General features: G+C 42.9%; 1 protein-coding gene across 1 annotated transcript; it reads right to left on the reverse strand.

Moving 5' to 3' along the window:
* Positions 1–1,799: 1,799 nt before the first annotated feature.
* CMTM6 (CKLF like MARVEL transmembrane domain containing 6) lies at positions 1,800–19,683 on the reverse strand. The gene is made up of 4 exons (XM_037148267.2): positions 19,453–19,683; positions 9,705–9,881; positions 7,043–7,141; positions 1,800–4,509 (listed from the first exon to the last, which is right to left on the reverse strand). Exons 1-4 carry the CDS (start codon positions 19,588–19,590, stop codon positions 4,372–4,374), a joined length of 552 nt encoding a protein of 183 aa, XP_037004162.2. The 5' UTR covers positions 19,591–19,683; the 3' UTR covers positions 1,800–4,371.
* Between the last annotated feature and the right edge of the window lie 214 nt (positions 19,684–19,897).

Raw genomic sequence — 19,897 nt, forward strand, 5'->3', positions numbered from 1 at the left:
TATGTTTACTATTCCTTTTCCAAAGGAAATAGAATAAGATTAGAGGTGGTGGTACTTTGAAGTATAATTTCATATTCTTTTTTTAAAGAAATTTTTTGTTCTTTAATCCTCACTTGAGGACATGTTTCCATTGATTTTTAGAAAGAGAAGGAAGGGAGGGAGGGAAGGAAAGAGAGAGAGCACATGGGTGGGGGAGAGAAACATCGATGTAATAAACATCAATAGGTTGTCTCCCATACGCACCCCACCTGGGATCGAATCCGCAACCTAGGCACGTGCCCTGACCGGGAATCGAACCGGCAACCTCTCGGTGCATGGAACAACGCTCCAGCCAAGTGCCATGTGGCCGGGGCATGTCACTTCTTTTTTAACCAAGGACCCTTAAAGCCAATATGGCAAAACGTCACGATCCACTGAAGCTGGGTGGTGTCACAACAGGATTTAGCCTCTGTGCTCCCAGTGTCTGGCCTATTTTAAAAATAAAAAATGAAAGTAGCCAGATGCAAAGCTATCAGGAGAAGAACACTTGCCACTTTTCATTGAACCAATTTTCTATGGCACACATTACTTTATAGAGTTATAATTCGGTCTAAAAAAATGCTAGTTTTTCTATATGAAATTGTTTTGGAATAATCAGGCGCACAAAAAAAAAAATCTTAAACTGAGAATTGTATTTTCCTGGCTGGGGCACAACCCGTAACCTGCTAAGACAGATACTCTTTATCCCCAACCCAACGGCCCTGTCTCTTGCTTTGTTCAGGTATCGGAAGGTGGTACGTTTCAAAGCGTACTCACAATCTAAGGGGAAATCTTGATGATTTCAAGCCAATTACAGTAATTCCATTCTCCATATCAATGATTTAGAAATGGGCATTTAATGTCTTGTAGTAAGTACATGAAGGCCAGGGAGGCACTTCTGCAAGAAAAGAAACACCTTGGAGACAGAATAAGAAACGATCTCTCCTGGCCTTCGGGCATGGCCGAGCCGCGGACGATGCCTGCAGAGGCTGCTGCAGTCTTGCTACACGGGCGAGGGTCCGTCCTGAGGACCAAAGCTCGCAGCAGACGGTGGACGGGCGGGGAAGCACAGAAAGGCAGAACCTGGGTCCCTGAGGACACCACTGAAGCCTCTGAATTGACCAGTCTCAGAACTGTCCTATCCAGACTTCTTGTGAAATAAATGTTCCTTAATCTTTAAGACACACCTAAGTAGGTTTTCTACTCCTTGCAGTCAACTGCGTCTTGATAGCACTCTTGAACAAAACAGAACACAAAACTCTGAAGAATGCACAAATTCCAGTGAGTTCGCGATGACCATAAAGACCTTGTTATTCTCATGCAGGCTGGAGGCAGGAATTTTGCACACCACACAAATAGCTGGAGCTTTCCAAAACCACCCCAGTTTCGCTTCACACTCTCCCAGTCGAACAGACGGAAGAGAATGCGCCTATTTTGTTCTTAGCATTGTCAGCCACGTTGAGAAATGTGATGAGAGTCCAAATTTGCTGCTGTGGTGGCATTTAAAGGCGTTTAGTCTACAACATTCCTTTCAAACTCTTCACCCATAGCTCCCTTCAAGTTCTTCTTTGAATGTACATCCCAACTTCTCGACGGGAGGAAAAGCCCCGGGCTCAGAACTGGGTGTGTCTCTTCTACTTGCGCCCCACACCCGGGCCGACCCACAGTCCGGTGTTCTGTGTGGGTTCGCACCACGGCTGCAGAGCCAACTCCTACAGCCCGGAGACAGCTTTCTTCTAAATACCGTGCTTCCCCAATGATTAAACAACTACAAAAGCATGGTCAATAGGATGGATTTATTTAAAAAGAAGACTACAAAATTTGACATGGAGAAAGGTAAAAAAACCCACGGGATTTCAATTGATAAATACAAAAGTGATTGGCTATAAACAATGTAAAAATACATTTCCCAGTCCCCAAACAGAACATAATTTAAGTACAGCAATTATAAAATTTTTATATTGTAAGTGCATTTCCCTTATACTTTTTAAAAACTACTCCAGTTTGTTTGTATAAAATGTAACAAATTAAATTTATAATATGTGACAATAAAACCTATTTTAAGTTTGAGTTTGCCGAGTCTGTCCTTTCCTGACCGAACAGTGGTTTTGGCCCCAATGCCCCCGGGACGTTTCATTCACCGCAGTGGTCTCTTCACTCAGAGTCTCTTCTACGAGGGGAGAGGGAGGCTAAATGGTCACGGGTCCCATAAAAAAGCAACGTGAAAGAAAGTTCTGGAGTGACCAAAATACCAGTGAATGTCTGATCTTTTTGAAAAGGCAAGGACCAGCTGCCCTACTCCCCGGGAACAGACGGAAGCAAACCTCCGAACACCCAGAACTGAGCTCGACGCCAGCTGCACACGTGAGGCCCGCTGAGGATGCGGCCAGCAAACTCGGCTGAACCCAACGCGTGGGCAGGGACCCTGAGGTAGTCCAGATGGTTTGCTGTGAATCCTAGCTGGGTCCAGATGATATTTAATATGGCAACAGTACAGTAGTTTGGTGGGAAGTTCCTGAACTTGCCGACTGTAAGCCGGCAAGTCTTGTGAACCCAAGACCCAAGCCAGTTCTCCTCTCTTAGATGAACAACAGCATCCACGACTGGCTTCATTATCTCCCAAGCCGGTAATGATGATACCGCCACTAACACTAGCATCCAGACTCTGATACAAACAGATAAGGTCCTGAGTCACGGAGGCAGAGCAGAAGCTGTGTTTGGCCATAATGACCAAGTTTTGAGTCACATTAGCCACCTGGATGCAGCTGAAACCGACCTATCAGGCACAAAAGGCAGATGAGAAGTTAAAAACGACAGGGTCCCTAGACTGCCTCGCTGGAAACATGATTCCACCTTTTCAGACAGACGACCTAGCACGCCCAGCCCGGGACACTCCCCCAAACTCCTGAAGGACCTGGCGGGTGGGCTCATCACCTGGACATCAAAGTTTAAGTTTTGAGTCAGAAATCTAGAAGGAGGGTAAGAAAGGTGCATTCTGCAAACCACAGCCTGCCAACAACAGACAATTCTTCCAGATTATCAGAACTGGTTGTGAAGCGTCTCTTGAGAACGGTCTGACCACTCCTTACACCGTCAACAGCACTAACCTGGGCAGGGCCCTAGACACTCACTCCCTTAAGGCGGTTTCCTCCAAAGGCATTGCTCTGAGGGGACAAAAGCCCCGAAGACCCTGCTAACACTGGGCAATTAGAAGGGCCCGAGACCCGGGACCACCTAAAACCACCTCCAACAAGAGCAAGCCGGGGCCGGGAGTGCACCTCTGCCTGACGAAGGAGCAGTGTATGGACCATTCTGGGAAGGAGACAGAAAGGCAAGCGTCTCAAGTAGATGAAAAACCCAAAGGCTGGGGTTTTGGAAAGACTGGCTCCAAGGACGGCTCTGCTGGACAGGACCTGCAGAGCTGTATCAGTTCAGCAGAAGTAACCACGTGCCAACAGGGGAGCAAACCATTTTCTCCCTCACAGCGTGAACTCGCCTCTCGGGACTTTTGGTAAGTGGTCCAAGCCTGCTTTTATAAGTTTACTGTATTGCACAAAAAGTAAATCTTTGTTCTCTTTGGTTCTTGGGTAAGACAGCAGTTTCTCCCGTTTTTCTACGTGTTATACACAAAAAACTATTTTTCTTTACTTGATATCAACAACCACCAAAGTGCAGTACAGATGCTGGGTTGCTCATGTTGATTTTATACATATAAAATACTAGCATCTCCCACACAGTTTCTATCAGGGCTATAAAAGAGTTAATAACAATTATCTTGAACTGTTACAATGTAATCTTAAGGCTGAGGGAGATGCAGTAGGGCCTGGGCATTATATTTTAAGAAAAAACCTAAACCAACATTTTAAATATTGAATTTAAACATGTAAATACACATTAAATTTTATGTAATCCTCAAGAAACAAACTCATAGTTAAGCAAATTAACTTAATAAAGTGAAAAAAAGTCTAAATGGATGAACTTCATCACGCTGTTTATATAGGTATAAGGCATAATTTGAAGGCTAAGCCTAGTAACAATGAGAGGATAATTTATCAGTAATTGAGCTGGGACTTCATGAAACAACTGCCCTCACCTCCAAAAAATAAAAAATAAATTTCGCTGATACAAATTTCAAATGTTATTAAAAACAAACAAACAAACAAACAAACAAACCCTGCCGGCCTAATCTGTGGTGACTGGCACACTACCCCATGTCGGTAACACGGCCTTTGGGCCCTTCCCCTTGCTCCCCAAGAGAAGTGGTTTAGCGATTACACAGACTGTACAAGAGCTTCTGCAGGGGCTCCGGGGCGCGCAGTCACCGCCTTACGAAACGCCTGCTGCCCAGAGTCTTTAAGCATTCAGTGGTTCAGTGAGGGCCTCCGCCCTGGTGGTAGTCTCGGGTTTTCTCAGCTGGGACGCCTGTCGCTTTTCATGGACCATCAAGCAACCGTCAACCAGGAATGCAATACTTGCGAGAAATCCAAACACCTGAGGAGGAAAGGGGGGGCAAAGGTTCTATGAAGAATTTTATAATGTAATCTCACATTTGCTGCTTGGCTTTGAGAGTGTTTCATATAAGCAGGATGATTCAATAGTTTTATCTTAACTTTAGGGGTAAGAAAAAGATGTTTAAAGTCACCAAAAAATGGAAAGACGTTACAAAAAAAAAAGAATTCCGGAATAATGGCTTAGTCACAATCTCACAAGTAACAAACGCCCTGTCTCATCATAAATGCATGTCCAGTGCATGTTCACGTGGACCACCGATCTATGGGGCGAGGCCCACGGATGAACAGCAAGACGCTGCAGAACGACACGCACAGGACTGTTGGCAACGTCGGACCGCCCCTCGGATCAGGGAGGGGCGCCCGGGACCAGGCGGCTGAGCCTGGGTGGAAGAGGAACAGTTGTTAACACGAGAAAACTCTATTTGGAAGATACCTTTAGGTTAAATTATTGAAAAAACATTTCCCAGTTCATTGTCACACTCTAATGACGCGACATGATGCCACTATTTACTTCCTCTTCCTTAAACCACTTCCTCATTATTGTGCTCTGCTAAGATATGATGGACATTCTGAGAATTCTGTCCAGAGACAGATGACCTGGGTTCAAATTTAGCTTCTTCCCTCGCAACACCTTTAAGGAAGTGGGGGCCAAAGTGCTCTATAAAAGGAGAAAACTGAAGCAGGTAATGGCGAAAGTCCCCTCCATGGTTTCTACCATTTTGTTGTCATTTGCTGCAGTCTCCTTCCCCCCACACCCACCCTCCCACCCCAAGAACACGCATTCTGCCTCCCTTCACTGTGAAGCCAGCTGAGCTCCAAGTTAATGACTTCACCTCAGCGTCCCCCCACCCAAAACCCAACTCTGTTCTCCCCTGACGGCACTTCTCCCCTACAGGACGGGCTAACTCAGTACTTTGAAGGTAGACCGGACGTCACCAGTCTGCAAAGCCACCCCCCATGTCCTCGGAGAGCTCCGGTCCACACCGGGCATCCGGACACAGGATCTTCCCGCGCACTGGCTCACATACTTGACACATTAAAAAAAAAATACACTCCCTCACTCATTTAATTCTACAAAAATTTTCATAATTTAAAATAGCTGCTAAAGGTAATTTCCAGCATACTACAGAGTTTTTAAACTGCCAGTCAGTCTTAAATATATCCAATGAACTCTAAATACTGTAATAATATAACTATATCATCTAATTAAAATGCATAAACAAGGTCTTTTTTAATAGCTGGGAATTTTATGCCATGCTTTTTTCCCCCCCGAACTCAACTTTTCCTCAACCTCCCCTTCTTCCACAGGACTTTATAGTAATATATTTCTATAGTTGACAATACTTTCTTGACAATCCTATCCTCTTCCTCTGCAATACTTCCTCTGAAGTACTGATACATATATAAACTAAAAAGGTTTTATTAGAACTTTTGGTTTTCTCTTTAAGAGGTTCACATACCCATGAATAAATACTACTTGTTGCTGGAGTGAGTCACAGTTCAGCATTAATTTTACTTCCATGTTTTGCTTTTATACGTGCGAGTGCTAGGAAACCATGAATAAGGAGATGCATTATAGTCATGCAGTTCTTGAACTCCTTTTAAGTTTTTTTTGTTGTTGTTGATCATCAGGTTTTATTTTTCCTTTTAAGTTTTTTTTTATCATAAGAAGTCATTTTAATGATCTATTAGCTGACATCTCAATTACAACCTCAATTTTGTCATGAGCAAAGTATTAATGGGAAACCAGCTGACTTGTAAAAGGATTAGTTATCTAGTTCTGAGATGTTCACACTCGGAACAATGGTACCAATTCAGGTCTATGGTCCTTGATTTGCAATTCTGAAATCCAAAACAAGCTCAAAGTTTTCATAATTGCGTGGCTCAAAGCCAACATGAAACAGAACTATTTAAGACCTTTGCCTGTCCCTCTTACTGCAAATATTCATGTGCTTCGGAAACAGTCGTGTGCTGGCTTCTAGGGTGCTTCCCAGGCCCCCCGAAGGTTCTATGTAATAAAGTTCATGTACAGCATCACTTGTCTAAAACCCAAAATATTCTCGATTCTAAAACAACCCCCCTCCCACCAAAGGACTTCAGATACAAATGTTTTCTTTTGATCTTTTAATAGGCTCAACTTTTGGATCATTGTTCCTGTGTGTTCTCTACACCTAGAACAGCACCTGCCATGTAGGTGTGTTTTGTTGAACTGAAAAGTAGAGAAACATAAGATAATAAAGTGAATTCTACCAATTCCATCAGCAATAACATGTGCATATCTGGAGTAAATGTGGTTTTGTTAACAAAACTCAAATTCTAAAGACAGCTTCTAGGTTTTTCATGCTATCATATTTAAAGCTATCGTTATTTGCGTTTAGGTCTTCTATTCAAAATTACAATACAAAGTAAGTTAAAAGACAAACTACTCTCCCGTGTTGTATAATCTGTCAACTACTTTCCAAATTGCTAATGAGACAGAAAAATAAGCGAAGACAAAAACGGGGGGTACTTACAGTTGCAGCGATTTCCGCTGAAGTCTGGTCATGTGTGACAACAAAAATGATGGACGCCAACAAAAACACTATTCCTGTCACCCCAGTAATGTATAAATCCTATACGTGTGGACAGAACACATAAGGAATACAGTATGGTTAGGTGGACAGACACAAATATTTTAGTTTTTACTTTAAAAAACTTTAATGACATTTCTTTTGCTTCCCACAACCCAGATGTGCACACTGGACTTCCATCTTTTCAACAAGACTGGCACCAGGCGGGTGCCCTGCACAGGAACACGAACTTCGGACAGAGCACATTCTGAGAACACATTACAGATAATCTTTCCATAAAACAGTTCCCCAAAAGATCGTGTGTGTGTGTGCATTTCTCTGGGACATATTAAAATGATCAAAGCCAAAGGATTTATTAAATCCTATCTTCTGGTTAAAAAAAAAAGGCATGTTTATTTCCTTCCGATGTATTTCTGTGCCAGGATGGCCTGAGTACATCAGTGCTCTGAAAGCACTTTGGAAAAGAGACTCAAAAGAACCACCCATCATCAACTAAACACAAGTATGCCAGTAGCATGCTTTTTAGCCACTTAAACTTTCTGCAGTAACGTACTGCTTTCAGTTCCACATGGGTAATCCCACACAGGCCAGTGTCACAAGCTACCTGCTACCGTAAAAGCCCCCATCCCCCATCACAACACAGCTTACAGTGATGTAGCTCTTCACGGGTTCCCAAGGGCTCTCTCGGGCACTATCTCATAAGGCGCTCTCTCTTACATTAAAACTGAAAATGCTTGACATATGTACTTGATTCAGAAGAGAACCTGGTAAATGAGAGCCACTCCAAAGTCTGACACTTGGAGTTTTCTGAAACACAATCTCCACTAAACTCAATATAAATAAAACTATCCAACATAAAATTCCTATATTATTGTCAACTGTTTACTTAACATTTATTAAAACATTTAAGGAGCCCTGGCTGGTGTAGCTCAGTGGATTGAGCATGGGCCTGTGAACCAAAGGATTGAGGTTCAATTCCCAGTCAGGGCACATGCCTGGGTCGCAGGCCAGTTCCCAGCAGGGGACACACGAGAGGCAACCATACACTGACATTTCTCTCCCTCTCTCCTTCCCTTCCCCTCTAAAGATAAATAAAATATTTTTTTAAAAAGAACATTTAAGGAGTTTTGTTTCTAAAAGATATATTTTTCTACAGTACTTCGTTTTCCCTATTCCCTTAAATATTATTTCAAATCTGCTACACACATATATAAGATTCTACTAAGTTTGGATTGCTTTCAAGGAAGACAGTCATTTTGAGACAGAAGAATGTACTATTCAACAAGCATGGGTTCTAGAGCCAGACTGAGTTCAAATCCCAGTGACACTACTTCCCAGCTTTATGGTTTTGAATTAGTTAATATCTGTGTGCCTTTGTCTCTTCGTCTGCAAATGGAGATAATAACAGTAACCTCTTTATAAAATGATTCCAAAGATCAGTGTTAATCCATGGAAAGTGCTTAGATCAGTGCCAGGCACTCAGTAAATGTCTAAATGGTGGCCACTGTTATTCTCGACAGAATCTGACCCCAGTGGCACAGAAGAGAAAAGATGCTTCCTTGTAAAAGATTGCCCTTCTCCTCTGGACGCCACCACCACACACTCAAAACCTTTTCTCTAAATCAGAAAACCTCCCTCACACGAAAATATATTTAAAATTTAAGTAATTATGCACACAGTAGAAGTGATTTTTAAACTACTGAAACAAACATGAAATCCTTATGTAGTTAAGTACAAAGCAGAATATATATACTCTATGATTACAACTGTTTTAAATTTTAAAATTACCTATTACTAGAAACAAAGGCCCAAAAGAAATACAGTAAAATATTTACAAAAGCTGTTTTAAGATTAAAAAAAAAAAATTAAGCCCTGGCTGGTGTAGCTCAGTGGATTGAGTGCTGGCCTGTGAACCAAAGGATAGCTGGTTTGAGTCCCAGTCAGGGCACATGCCTGGGTTGCGGGCCAGGTCCCCAGTAGGGGCACATGAGAGGCAACCACACATCAATGCTTCTCTCCCTCTCTTTCTTCTGCCCTTCCTCTCTCTCTAAAAATAAATACACAAATCCTTACACTAAAATAAAAACACAGGTTCAGCAGGCTAAGTCTTTTAATAAATGCCTTCTGAATTCACTGACAACTTTTTTTCATGATGAAATCAAAACAAAATGAGTAGGATTACGTGCCGTTTGATTTACAAGCTCCAGAAATACAGCACATTAGTTTACTACTCCATCTCTAGTTCTAGCATCATGCCTGACGTATAACAGGCACACCCTGAAAACTGTCGAACCAATGAGTGACACTCTAAAATGTGAGAAATCAAAAGTGACAAACTTAGTTTTCAAAAATACCTAATGCGAATCAGATTAAACTACCAGCTGCTGTGCAATATGGGCAGTGTTGTCACTTTCGTTCTAATTTCACTTTCCCCCTCCATCCTGCCATCTGGCGGGGGAAAGCTGAGTCGCTTACAGGCGGAACTGGAACAACTTTGCTCGTGTTACTGAGTTTTTGAAAGCGTTACTGCTTTGAATAATAAAACAATACAAGATTCCAAAATCTCTGTGTTCCCAACGTAAGGATACTACTTTTTCACGCCTACCGACAACTTGATTTTCCCGGCGTCCACCTTGTCGTACACTGGAGTGCAGTACACGATCAGTATAAGGAGACTCAGGAGAAAGGCGCTGCTGCTCACAAGTTCAAAAAAGTACAGGCCCCCACACAAGGTGCACTGTGCGACCACTTCTTCACAGATAAAGGCCAGCAGGGACAGCGACTACAAAGGAAACAGAGCATTTTACTTCAGTGATTTTCCAGAGAAACCTCCAGTTTTCAGAAAATGCCATCTGTCCACTCAAATATTCATAAAGCGGAGACGAGACTATGGCAAACACACTGAACGGCTAACTTACAAAGAACTTAAGTCTGGCTGCTTTGAGGGGAGGGTAGGCACACAGTCAGTCACCCACCATGTACTATGGAACAGGGTAAACAGTGGGTGTTGTTGTAAAAGCTTACTGAAGAGCCATTGAACTTGGGGGGTCAGGAAAGGCTTCCTGGAGGACAGTAGAGTCAGTTCGAGGGGCTAGAGTCAGCAAACGAAGTTCCAGGCAGAGAAGCGGCGCACCTGAAGACCCAGAGGTGGGGGAGCACGGCACCCTCCCACCCGGCGTGCACACGCATATCGCACCACCCGCAAGTGAGCTGTGAGAGCAAGCTGAGTCACCGTGGCCAACGTGTCCAGTTTGAAGAAAGGGGACAGAAGACGAAAACGATGAGACCAGACTAGAGAGGTAAGCCAAGGTCAGCTCTAAATGTCATCTTTAACTAGTTTAAGGGCTCTGGATTTTAAGGGTTTTAAAGCAAAGGGTAGCATGACCAAGTTCATGCTTTTAGTAGTTCTCACTAGCTACAGTACGCAGATGAGACTGGAGGAAGGGCAAAAAGTGGAGCAGACATCTAGCCGGGAAGCTGATACATGAAATCAGGGAAAAGAGAGGGCCCGGGGTAGCTAGCCACAGTAACAGAGAGAGTGGCTAATTACTGAAAAATGCAGTAGAAGCCCTTCCTACAGAATGAGTACCAACAGAGTAGGAAACAAGATAATATGTATGTGCTGAGACATTTTAACCTAATACAAAATGGCGTATTTATTCGCTAAGCGTTTGAGGTGGGCCTTGCGCATGAGCCTACCAAGCTGGAATTCCACATCGGGTTTTCTGCATTAATCACTTCCCTCACTTATAACTACCACTTCCACACTGATGTTACCGCAAGTGGGGCAAGATCTTGGACGCCGATTGTCAGAGTACAGAATCCTTCTAGAGTGGGACTGGTTTTACCAGCCTTTCACAGTTGCCTTGCTCTTAATTCCACAGCAAATATTTCAGTAACTTATTTTTCCATCTTTCCGAAGCATTCAATTTACTTTTCACAGAAGCAATTCCTTTTCACACCCAATCTTAGTTTGTGTAATATTTAATTAAATGCCTGGCCATAAAAAGCATCATTCATATAAACCAGTACGAGACTAACACAAGTCAACTGATAGACAGGTGGAGAGCAAAGAGCGCTGCGGAGGGGCCGGCCGGGCACGGCTGTCGGTGACGGACAGGCGTAGGTCAGAATGATTTTTTTTTGACTGATGGTTAGCTCTGGGGGACCCAGCAACTTGAATGGAAGTGGGTTTTCACAGTGCTCCCACTGCTGTATATGTGGCATTGACGTACTGATGCTACAATGCAGAAAGAAGAGTTTTGTTTTGTTCTTCTTTTTAAGACACAAGAGTGTTAGGAAGAGAATAAATTCAGCTTTAATTATGCTGTGTATGAGGGGGTTGGAGGAGAGTCAGGTGGAGATGCCTAGGAGGTGAACGGATATACAGGCCTGGAGCTCAGGCGGGAAGTCTGAGATGGAGCTAGTGATGTGGGGGCCAGCCATGAGATCACCCAGAATGAGCAAAGTTGGCCTTGTGCCGAACTCTGAAGAACCCAAGGATATGCAGAGGGGTAGACACCTGCAAAGGACAATCAGGAGCAACAGTCCAAGGAACAGTAGACCAAGAAAAAAGTACTTCTACAAAGAGAAAGGAATCCAGAGTCCTGAATGCTACTGAGTAGTCAGGTAAGAACAAAACTGAAACACATTAGCCCAGGCCGCAGGAAGGCTGCTGATGACATCAGCAAGACAATTTCAGGGTAGTCATACAGGGAAGCTTAGACGACAGCACTGCATGTTGGGAAGTAAGGGGAAGACAAAGCAGCAGAATGCAGACGGCACAGGCAAGAAGTGTGGTTTCAGCAGAGTGGCCAGCTAGGGTAGCAGTGGAGGAGGGCCAAGGGAAGATAATGTCTAGATGGGAAAGAACTGGGTGTGTTTAAATGCTTAGGCAGAAACCAGAAAGATGGGTGTGTCAGAGGACAGGAAGAAAAGAGGTTCTCTAAAGGTGGGATTTGGAGCTCAGGTTTGGTCTAACTCTTCTCTAGAAACAGGAGGGAAGAAAGTAAAGAGTTTCACTTGGGCAGTTTGTGTGGGTTTGGTGGAAACTGAGGGAGTTTCCTTCTGAGTATTAAAACAATCAAAATAACTGATGACCCAAGTAGACGCCTGCATCGGGAAATGCCATCTCCCCCAAGTCAGGCCGGTAGAAGCAACCAGATACATTAAGGGCAACAAAATTGCTACCAAAATCAACAGATACATTTCCCAGTACATAATAAAAATCTTATCCTACAAAACATGTCCACACAAAATGGCCAATGATACAGTCACTCTGAAAACACTTTAGCAGTTTCTCCCTCCCTGCCCCTCTCTCCCTACCCCCTCTCTCCCTACCCCCTCCCTCCCTGCCCCCTCCCTCCCTCCCTGCCTCCCTCCCTTCCTAAGATTTTACTTATTTACTTTTAGAGAGAGTGAAAGGGAGGGAGAAAGAGAGGGAAAGAAACATCAATGTGTGAAAGAAACATTGATCAGCTGCCTCTCACACACCCACATCCCAAGCATGTGCCCTGACCGGGAATGGAACCAGCAACCATTCAGTTTGCAGGACGATGTCCAGTCCACTCAGCCACAGCAGCCAAGGCCAGTTTAGCTGTTTCCTTAAGAACTAAGCATGCAACTGCCATGAACCCAGCATCCAACCAAGATTCTGCATCCAACCAAGAGAAATGAAAACTTAAGTTCATGCAAAAATCGGTACATGAATATTCATAACAATTTCATTCATAATAACCCCAAACTGGAAACAATCCCGATGTCCTTCAATGGTTAAGCAAACTGTGGTAGGTATACTATACCATGGAATACTACTTAGCAATAAAAAGGAACGAACTTGACATATGCAACAACCTGGATGAATTTCCAGAGAATTATACAGAGTGAAAAAAAAATCCAATCACAAAGGTTATAGACTGCATAATTCTATTTATATAGCATTCCTCAAAAACAAAAATTATAGAGGTGGAGAACAAATTAGTGGCGCCCAGGGGAGAGAGAAGCGGCGTGGCTACAAAGCAGAAGCACGAGGGGAGCCTGTGGTGATGGAGCAGTTCTGAATCTTGATTGTGGCAGTGCTTCTAGGAAGCTACACACGTGATAACACTGCAGAGCAGTAACACACATCCACACACGTGCATGAATGTGAGTGCATATAGGACCTCCCTGTACAGTTTCCCCAAGCTCCTGTGAATCTATAATCACTTCAAAATAAAAGGTTTTCAAAAAAAAAAGATCAAATCTAAATTGGCATCTAAGCCTCTAAGGTTATGCCCCTTTCTACTGAGCAATACAAAATTCATATATCCCTACAACGGAAAAGAGTCTCTATAAGAATGAAAATAGACCCTATGGCTACGATTTCCTGTTAGTGAAGCATAAAACTGTCCAGTATGTCCTGAACAACCGCCTTCAGACAGACGTTAGGACTGGCATTCCCAATCATAAACCATGGGATACAAAATGACACACCAAGACAAATTCCCAAAGGCACTAAGATCCTTTCTTAGTCTACTCTAATTATTCCGGAGTAAGTCTTTACAAGACTATAGTGTAATAAAGTACTGCCTAATATTCCATTTGCCTTATTCTTGCCTCTAGTTACCTCTATCTTAGGAGTTTTAGGAGCTTTTCTATGAGAAGTTTGCAAAATGTACCTGTTGTATAAAAGTCAATTAATTATGAGAAGATATCAACCTAAAACTCTAACTGGGGTTTGAGAATAGTCGAAGCATTCTTATTACACTAATTAGATTATCAGGAAAACTCATCTGTGTAGGCTATATAACAAAAAAAAAAGCTTATCTGTAATAAAAATACAGACTGTTTATCTATTCTCAGTAAGAGGGCAGGGTCCAGCTTGGCCAGAAGCAATCAATGTCAAGTCATTCAAAGTCCTGCTCCAAACTTATTAACAGGAATTATTCTTACTAACTTTAAGCCTCAGTGCAGTATTAAGAGGCAGGTTCTGCATGGGCGTCCTAAAAGATTGAAGGGTATCATATCAAATTTGGACATTTACTAGTTCGTATTCCCAGTCGAAGACCAAGAAATTAGCACTAGAAGAAGCTGTATGTAGTATGGACTGTTATCCTGACTCGCCATCTCCGACGCTATTAATCTTCACTTATAATCTCCCACAGCACTAAAAATTCTGTAGTACAAAATGAAGTGATCATTTCACAGTATGTTCAAATAATGAATCATTATGGTGGATACCTAAAACTGATGTTATATTTACCCCGATGAAAAAACTTATACCTCGGGGTATTCAATTATATCCCGATGAAAAAATAAATAACGAAATGTACTTGGGTATTGTGTGCGCAGCATTATAATACGCACAGGAACATGTACTGACAGAGCAATAAGACCAACATAGAAAAAACAGGAAGAACACAGCGATTTTGTACCTCATAATCGAGCATTCGTTCTATCTAAGTTCAGGAAATCTCAGGAGAATGTTCGGATGCACCTGGACTAAGAGTAGCTGGAGAAGGGTGGGCGGAAAAGTGAGACTCAGACCAGAGCCAAGAGACACACAGGGTCTGGGTAGGCAGAGGACATGCCAAGGAGGGGGACAAGCAAGAACAGATGGTGAAGGAAAGAATTTGCACGGGAAGCCCCACAGGGATAACGAGGCAACTGACCGAGCTGGATGGGGGAGTGCGGAGAAAAATGGTTCCGGTGTTGGGCGTGGTTCTGGGAAGGTCGTGCCAGGGAGTCTGGACTTCTAGATGCAGACCAGAGGGACTGCCTGCCCGGTTTACTCGGACAGAAGAAACAAGGAACAAAGGACTGGGTGGGGCCTGAAGGAATAGCTCAGCTCAAGATTACAAAAGAAAGAATAAGGAACACCAGATGAGCAAGTCACAAGTTTAACACTTCTTAGGAAAATTCTTTTGAAAAGCAAGTAAACAGACTCCAAACTGTTGAACTGCGATGCTGGGGGATGTGAGTGTGAAGGGTGTAGTGTGGCTTATTTTATTTTAATCATATTTTAGCTGATTTTTTGGGTAAGCAAACAATTTTTTTTAATTAAAAAAAGAAGAAGAAAAGCTCTGGCTGGTGTAGCTCAGTGGATTGTGCACGGGCCTGTGAACCAGAGGATCGCAGTTCGATTCCCAGTCAGGGCATATGCCTGGGTTGCAGGCCAGTTCCCAGCAAGGGACGCACGAGAAGCAACCATACATTGATATTTCTTTCCCTCTCTCCTTCCCTTCCCCTCTAAAGATAAATAAATAAAATCTTTAAAAAATATGAAAGTTAAGGGAAGGAAGAATTTCAAGAAATGGGTAGTCACTAGCACTAAATACCAAAGTGGTTAAGGACAGGAAAAAGAGACAAGGCCACTGAATCGAATAAGGAAATAATGGTGAAGGCAAACCATAAATTAAAAGACTCAGTTATTATTACCTGGTGAACAGACTTATTCTCAATGCATGAAGACACGATATGAAGTACTGCTTACTAAACATGACGCTAACTACCTAACAACAGGACACCAGCGCGGCTCCTTCTAACGACATAAAACTTTACCCAAACATAATTAAAGGAATGACCAAACTTTCAGAGTTGGGAGGCCTTTGGAGAGCACAGTCTCCCACCTTTGTGTTTACAAACGATTGACATAATCTCTGGCGGGCAAGTCCCCAGTTGGCCAGGCACGGACAAGACCCCTGGTCTCCAGACACTCTCTCTGTACTTGTTCCCCCCAGAAAACACTATTTGTTAAGTTCATTGTACAACTTTGTACGTTTGCATAGGTTTCCCCTGTAAAACTGGGTTTTTGAGGTTACAACTGTAGTTTTGTACATTTCCCCTTTTGCTGTTAAACCATACATTAAAGGCAATTTGCTGGGGTCAACACATCTGGGAAGTCTTAGTGACTAAAAGACAGTCTTACTCACAGTTCTAATGATTTCAACATTCAGATAATTGCTACCCTGTGTCTTTCTCTCTCTATTTCAATTTCACTACCTTTTCTGAAACTTCAAGTCTTCTTTAAAATTAAGTCATTGTATTAACTACTAATTCTCCACCATTTGTCTTTAACAGTCTATTACAAAAACACCTCATAAAAATAGCTTTTTAATGTTTGCCATTAATTATAAAACCCTATCTACAAAATTATGTGAATTTGTGAATTAATGCACTTGTAGTCAGATGTAGTTCAAGTAAACAAATCTGTCAGCCTGAAGTTAGGCCAGGCTTCCTTTGCGTTAAGCAAACATTTACTCTTACAAAGGTTCCAAGATAAGATTTGCTGACATCATGGATCTTCCTCAAGGTAAAAACAGAGCATTTTATTTAGTGTGTATCAACTTTCACAATTAAGTAACGAAGGGAGCACCAATACAAGATAAACTGCTTCTAAGTGATTTGTTTCTTGGCCCTTATGGAGTACCATTATTTATAATTTAATAATTTTAGATCACTAGTGAATCCCAAATCAAACTGCTTGCTTGAAGAGTTATCATAATCATAGTACTGTGCAGCCATCGGGACATTCAACTGGTTCCACAAACCAGTCAGCTTGTTGCAGAGAATATCACTCATCCTTAGATCACTGCACCAGCTTTCTAGCAAGGAATCAGGTTGCCAAATGCCAATTCACCCCTTAAAACAAAACCAAATTCCCTCAAAAATAATAATAACAAACAAACAAACAAACAAACAAACAAAACCTCACAAAGTAAAATACATGGCCCTAAAGAGCAATCTAGGATAGAATAAGCTGGTAATATACTGAATGCATAAATTTAGGACTGCAAAAACTCCTTACTTGAATTCTTAGTGGAACCTTTATCTCTTCTTCAGCTCTGGAAAGGTAGGTGGTAGTTAGAGGATGCTTAGGTTTTGAACAAGCCTTTGACAAAATTCAGGTCACACCCGAACAGTAGACACAACTGCACAACTCCAACTCAAGAGTTACATACGTGTAACTCAACAGCCAGCTACACTCTTCTAGCTCTAGCCTCCCCTTCCTTGTTTGCAGCCTCCACTCTCCAGCCCTTTCGGTGATCGGTTCTATACCAACACACCCTGCAGAGCCTCAGAGATTAATAAAAATCTTGGAAAGACTCTCAAAGGAAATCCAATTCAACTTCCTAGTACTATAATCTAAGGATTTCCTAAGTATACAGTCTCTGGCTTTTAAGTTTTAGAGAACGGTTCCTTCCCCTTTGGGGTCTTTGAGAATCTGATATATGGGTTCAGAATAACATACCCAAACGCAGAAACACACTACATTTGAGTAAAACGTCATAGGGCTTGAGGTCCTTTGTTAAAGTACCTCCTCTTCTGATTATGGTATCCTTATTGGAGCTCTGAAATTCTACTGAATTTTTAAAAATAAGTCATCTAAAGTAAAACAACCTAAAGGCAGAATCTGAGTTATAGCAAAGAAAACTGCCTGTTGCCCCAGGCGGGATGATAGTTTTAATTTACTCGGGACTTTCTGGGTAACCCCCATAATATACAGTTGGGAAGAGGTAAGACATTATTAAAACAAGCAAGGCAGGAACGAAAAGACAACCATCAAAATGAAAGGCAAACACTATGAAAAAATTTAAAATATATATTAAAGAAAGCATTCTTATAACACTCCAAGTTCCCCACGAACAAATAAATAGATTTCAAAAGAGACATCAGTTTTTATCCTTTCCCTCTTTCTCTTTACGGATGATGAAGAACAAGCAGGACTAATAGTCTAACAATCTTCGCAAAGCAAGTTCATCTTCCCCTCTTCTGTAAGCCCAAGTAAAGTCTACTTCCAAATTTTCTAGCTGTATTCTATTCTGAAGATGCACAACTATAGTTTATTGACCTACAAATAAGGTATCAAAAAATTTTACTTTAGCTCTGCTATGTCTAATTAGGAAGAAAACTACAGGCAACTGAAAACAGATTTAATGGGCAAGAGATGAATATTGATGATTTTTTTAAGTAGTAAGAATGCTTTAGATTAATAATCTTTTCTGTTCTAAATTCAAGCAGAAACATTTTAGCTCTCCTGAAAGAGAAACTGCTGAAATCTACCAGTCACCTGAGAGCTAACAAGAGCAAGCACAGAAGGAATCACTCCTGGGTAGAAGGAATAGCTGATGCAAAGATACTGGGAACCCCTCCTGCCAAGAAGCGAAAATGTGGAACTAACTGAAAAAAGGCTGGACAGACAGACAGACAGACAGAGCCAGGCTCTCTTGAGCTCCACAGGCCATATTGTCACTTGCCTCCAAGTGATTTCCCAATTATTCCCAGATGTGATTTTGCTGACTTTAAAGTAATGCCAGTTTCCTGACTGCTATTTTTTTTATTCCATAAAAGTAGGTCATCTCAGTTCTAAGAACATAAGCTCTGGTTATCTGAATTCTATTAATTTAAGTTCCTCCCAAAGAAACTAATTGGTTATTTTCACTTGGCATGGTTGAAAGAAACAAACCAATCCATAAACCTACTCTAAGCAGTCTTATTTTTCGTCTTGCAGAAAACGTTTCTCATTGTTGAAACAGAATATCGTTAAAACAGAATATATGAACTCAGTATGTGTGTAAACAACCTGAGAATTAAAGTTTCATTCTCAAAGATGTTCTCTGATATTTTCACCAACAGGGGAAAGGTACCTTCACTGCCCACAGTAAACTAAAATTCAATGAAATTGAAAATACCGTGCCCTAGTTTTGCCACGAGCACTCAAACACAAAAAGACATCCTTTTGATTTTGCACTTCGCGCTCACATGTTGCCAATCCGGAAATAGTTCTTTTTCCAATCAACATAAAACTCTTGGGAGACAATTTATTGAACAAGATAAACTGAGATACTGCCATATCTCAGTGCCAGTGCGTGGTATCGGAAGACTGTCCACCAAATTAAACTGTCCCCATGGACTCGCCCCAGGAAAACCGCAGGAACCAGGGTAAGATAAACAAAAAAGTACTTTGTAGTCTAAATACGGGAACTGTGGGAGACAATGCAGAGCAATAGCTGGGAGAAGAAACGAAGGTGGCTACAAAGGAGTAAATGGAATGAGTCCAAGTGTCTCACTTGGGTCTGCTCCGATGCATTTCCTGGAATCCACCTAACAGGCTCGGTGGCCCTCAATGGCCATCTGGGTCCCAGCCAGAAAGAGATCCAGGAACGGGGGCCGCCCGGAGGGGGGCGGTGGGGCCGGAGGGTAACGCCCCCTTCTAAGTCGAAGAGGGAAGGAACTGGGGGGTGTGGAAACGACCGCTTCCTGAACAACCACGTTGAAGAGAGGCTGCTCGGCAGCCTCCCAAGCCCACAGGCCGATGTCCCAGGGACCAAACCGCCCTCCCCGGCCCGGCCCGGCCGCCATGGCCACGGGCTCACCAGCTGCAAGAATTTCAGCACGCGATGAGGCAACTTGAGCCGGCCCAGGTTGAAGTAGGCGGCGAGGCGACTCCTGGCGCCCCTGGCAGGGCCCGGATCCTCCTCCGTGGTGGGGCTGTACACGGCTCCGTTCTCCATCTCCCAGGGCCCGGGAACACAGCGACCACAGCGGTGGCAGCGCGGCCCTCGCCGACTCCAGAAGTCCACGGGCTGGGCCGTCACTTCCTGGGCCTCCGCCTAGACATCCGGCGGACTCCGCCCTGCCCCGCCTCCGCCCTAGCCCCGCCCCCTCTAGCCCCGCCCCCTCCTTGTCCGGCGCCCATCCCCGGTAGCCCTTACCCACCACATCACACGCCTTGTGAATATCTGGGCAGAGACGTTCATGTAAAGGAACAGAAAGTACACATGTCCTGAGAATCAAATGAGCTTGGCTCATTCTGAAACC

This window comes from Artibeus jamaicensis, unplaced genomic scaffold (assembly GCF_021234435.1).
Source record: "Artibeus jamaicensis isolate MK-2021 breed Jamaican fruit bat unplaced genomic scaffold, CSHL_Jam_final contig_519, whole genome shotgun sequence".
In the NCBI taxonomy this organism is placed as follows: Eukaryota; Metazoa; Chordata; class Mammalia; order Chiroptera; family Phyllostomidae; genus Artibeus; species Artibeus jamaicensis.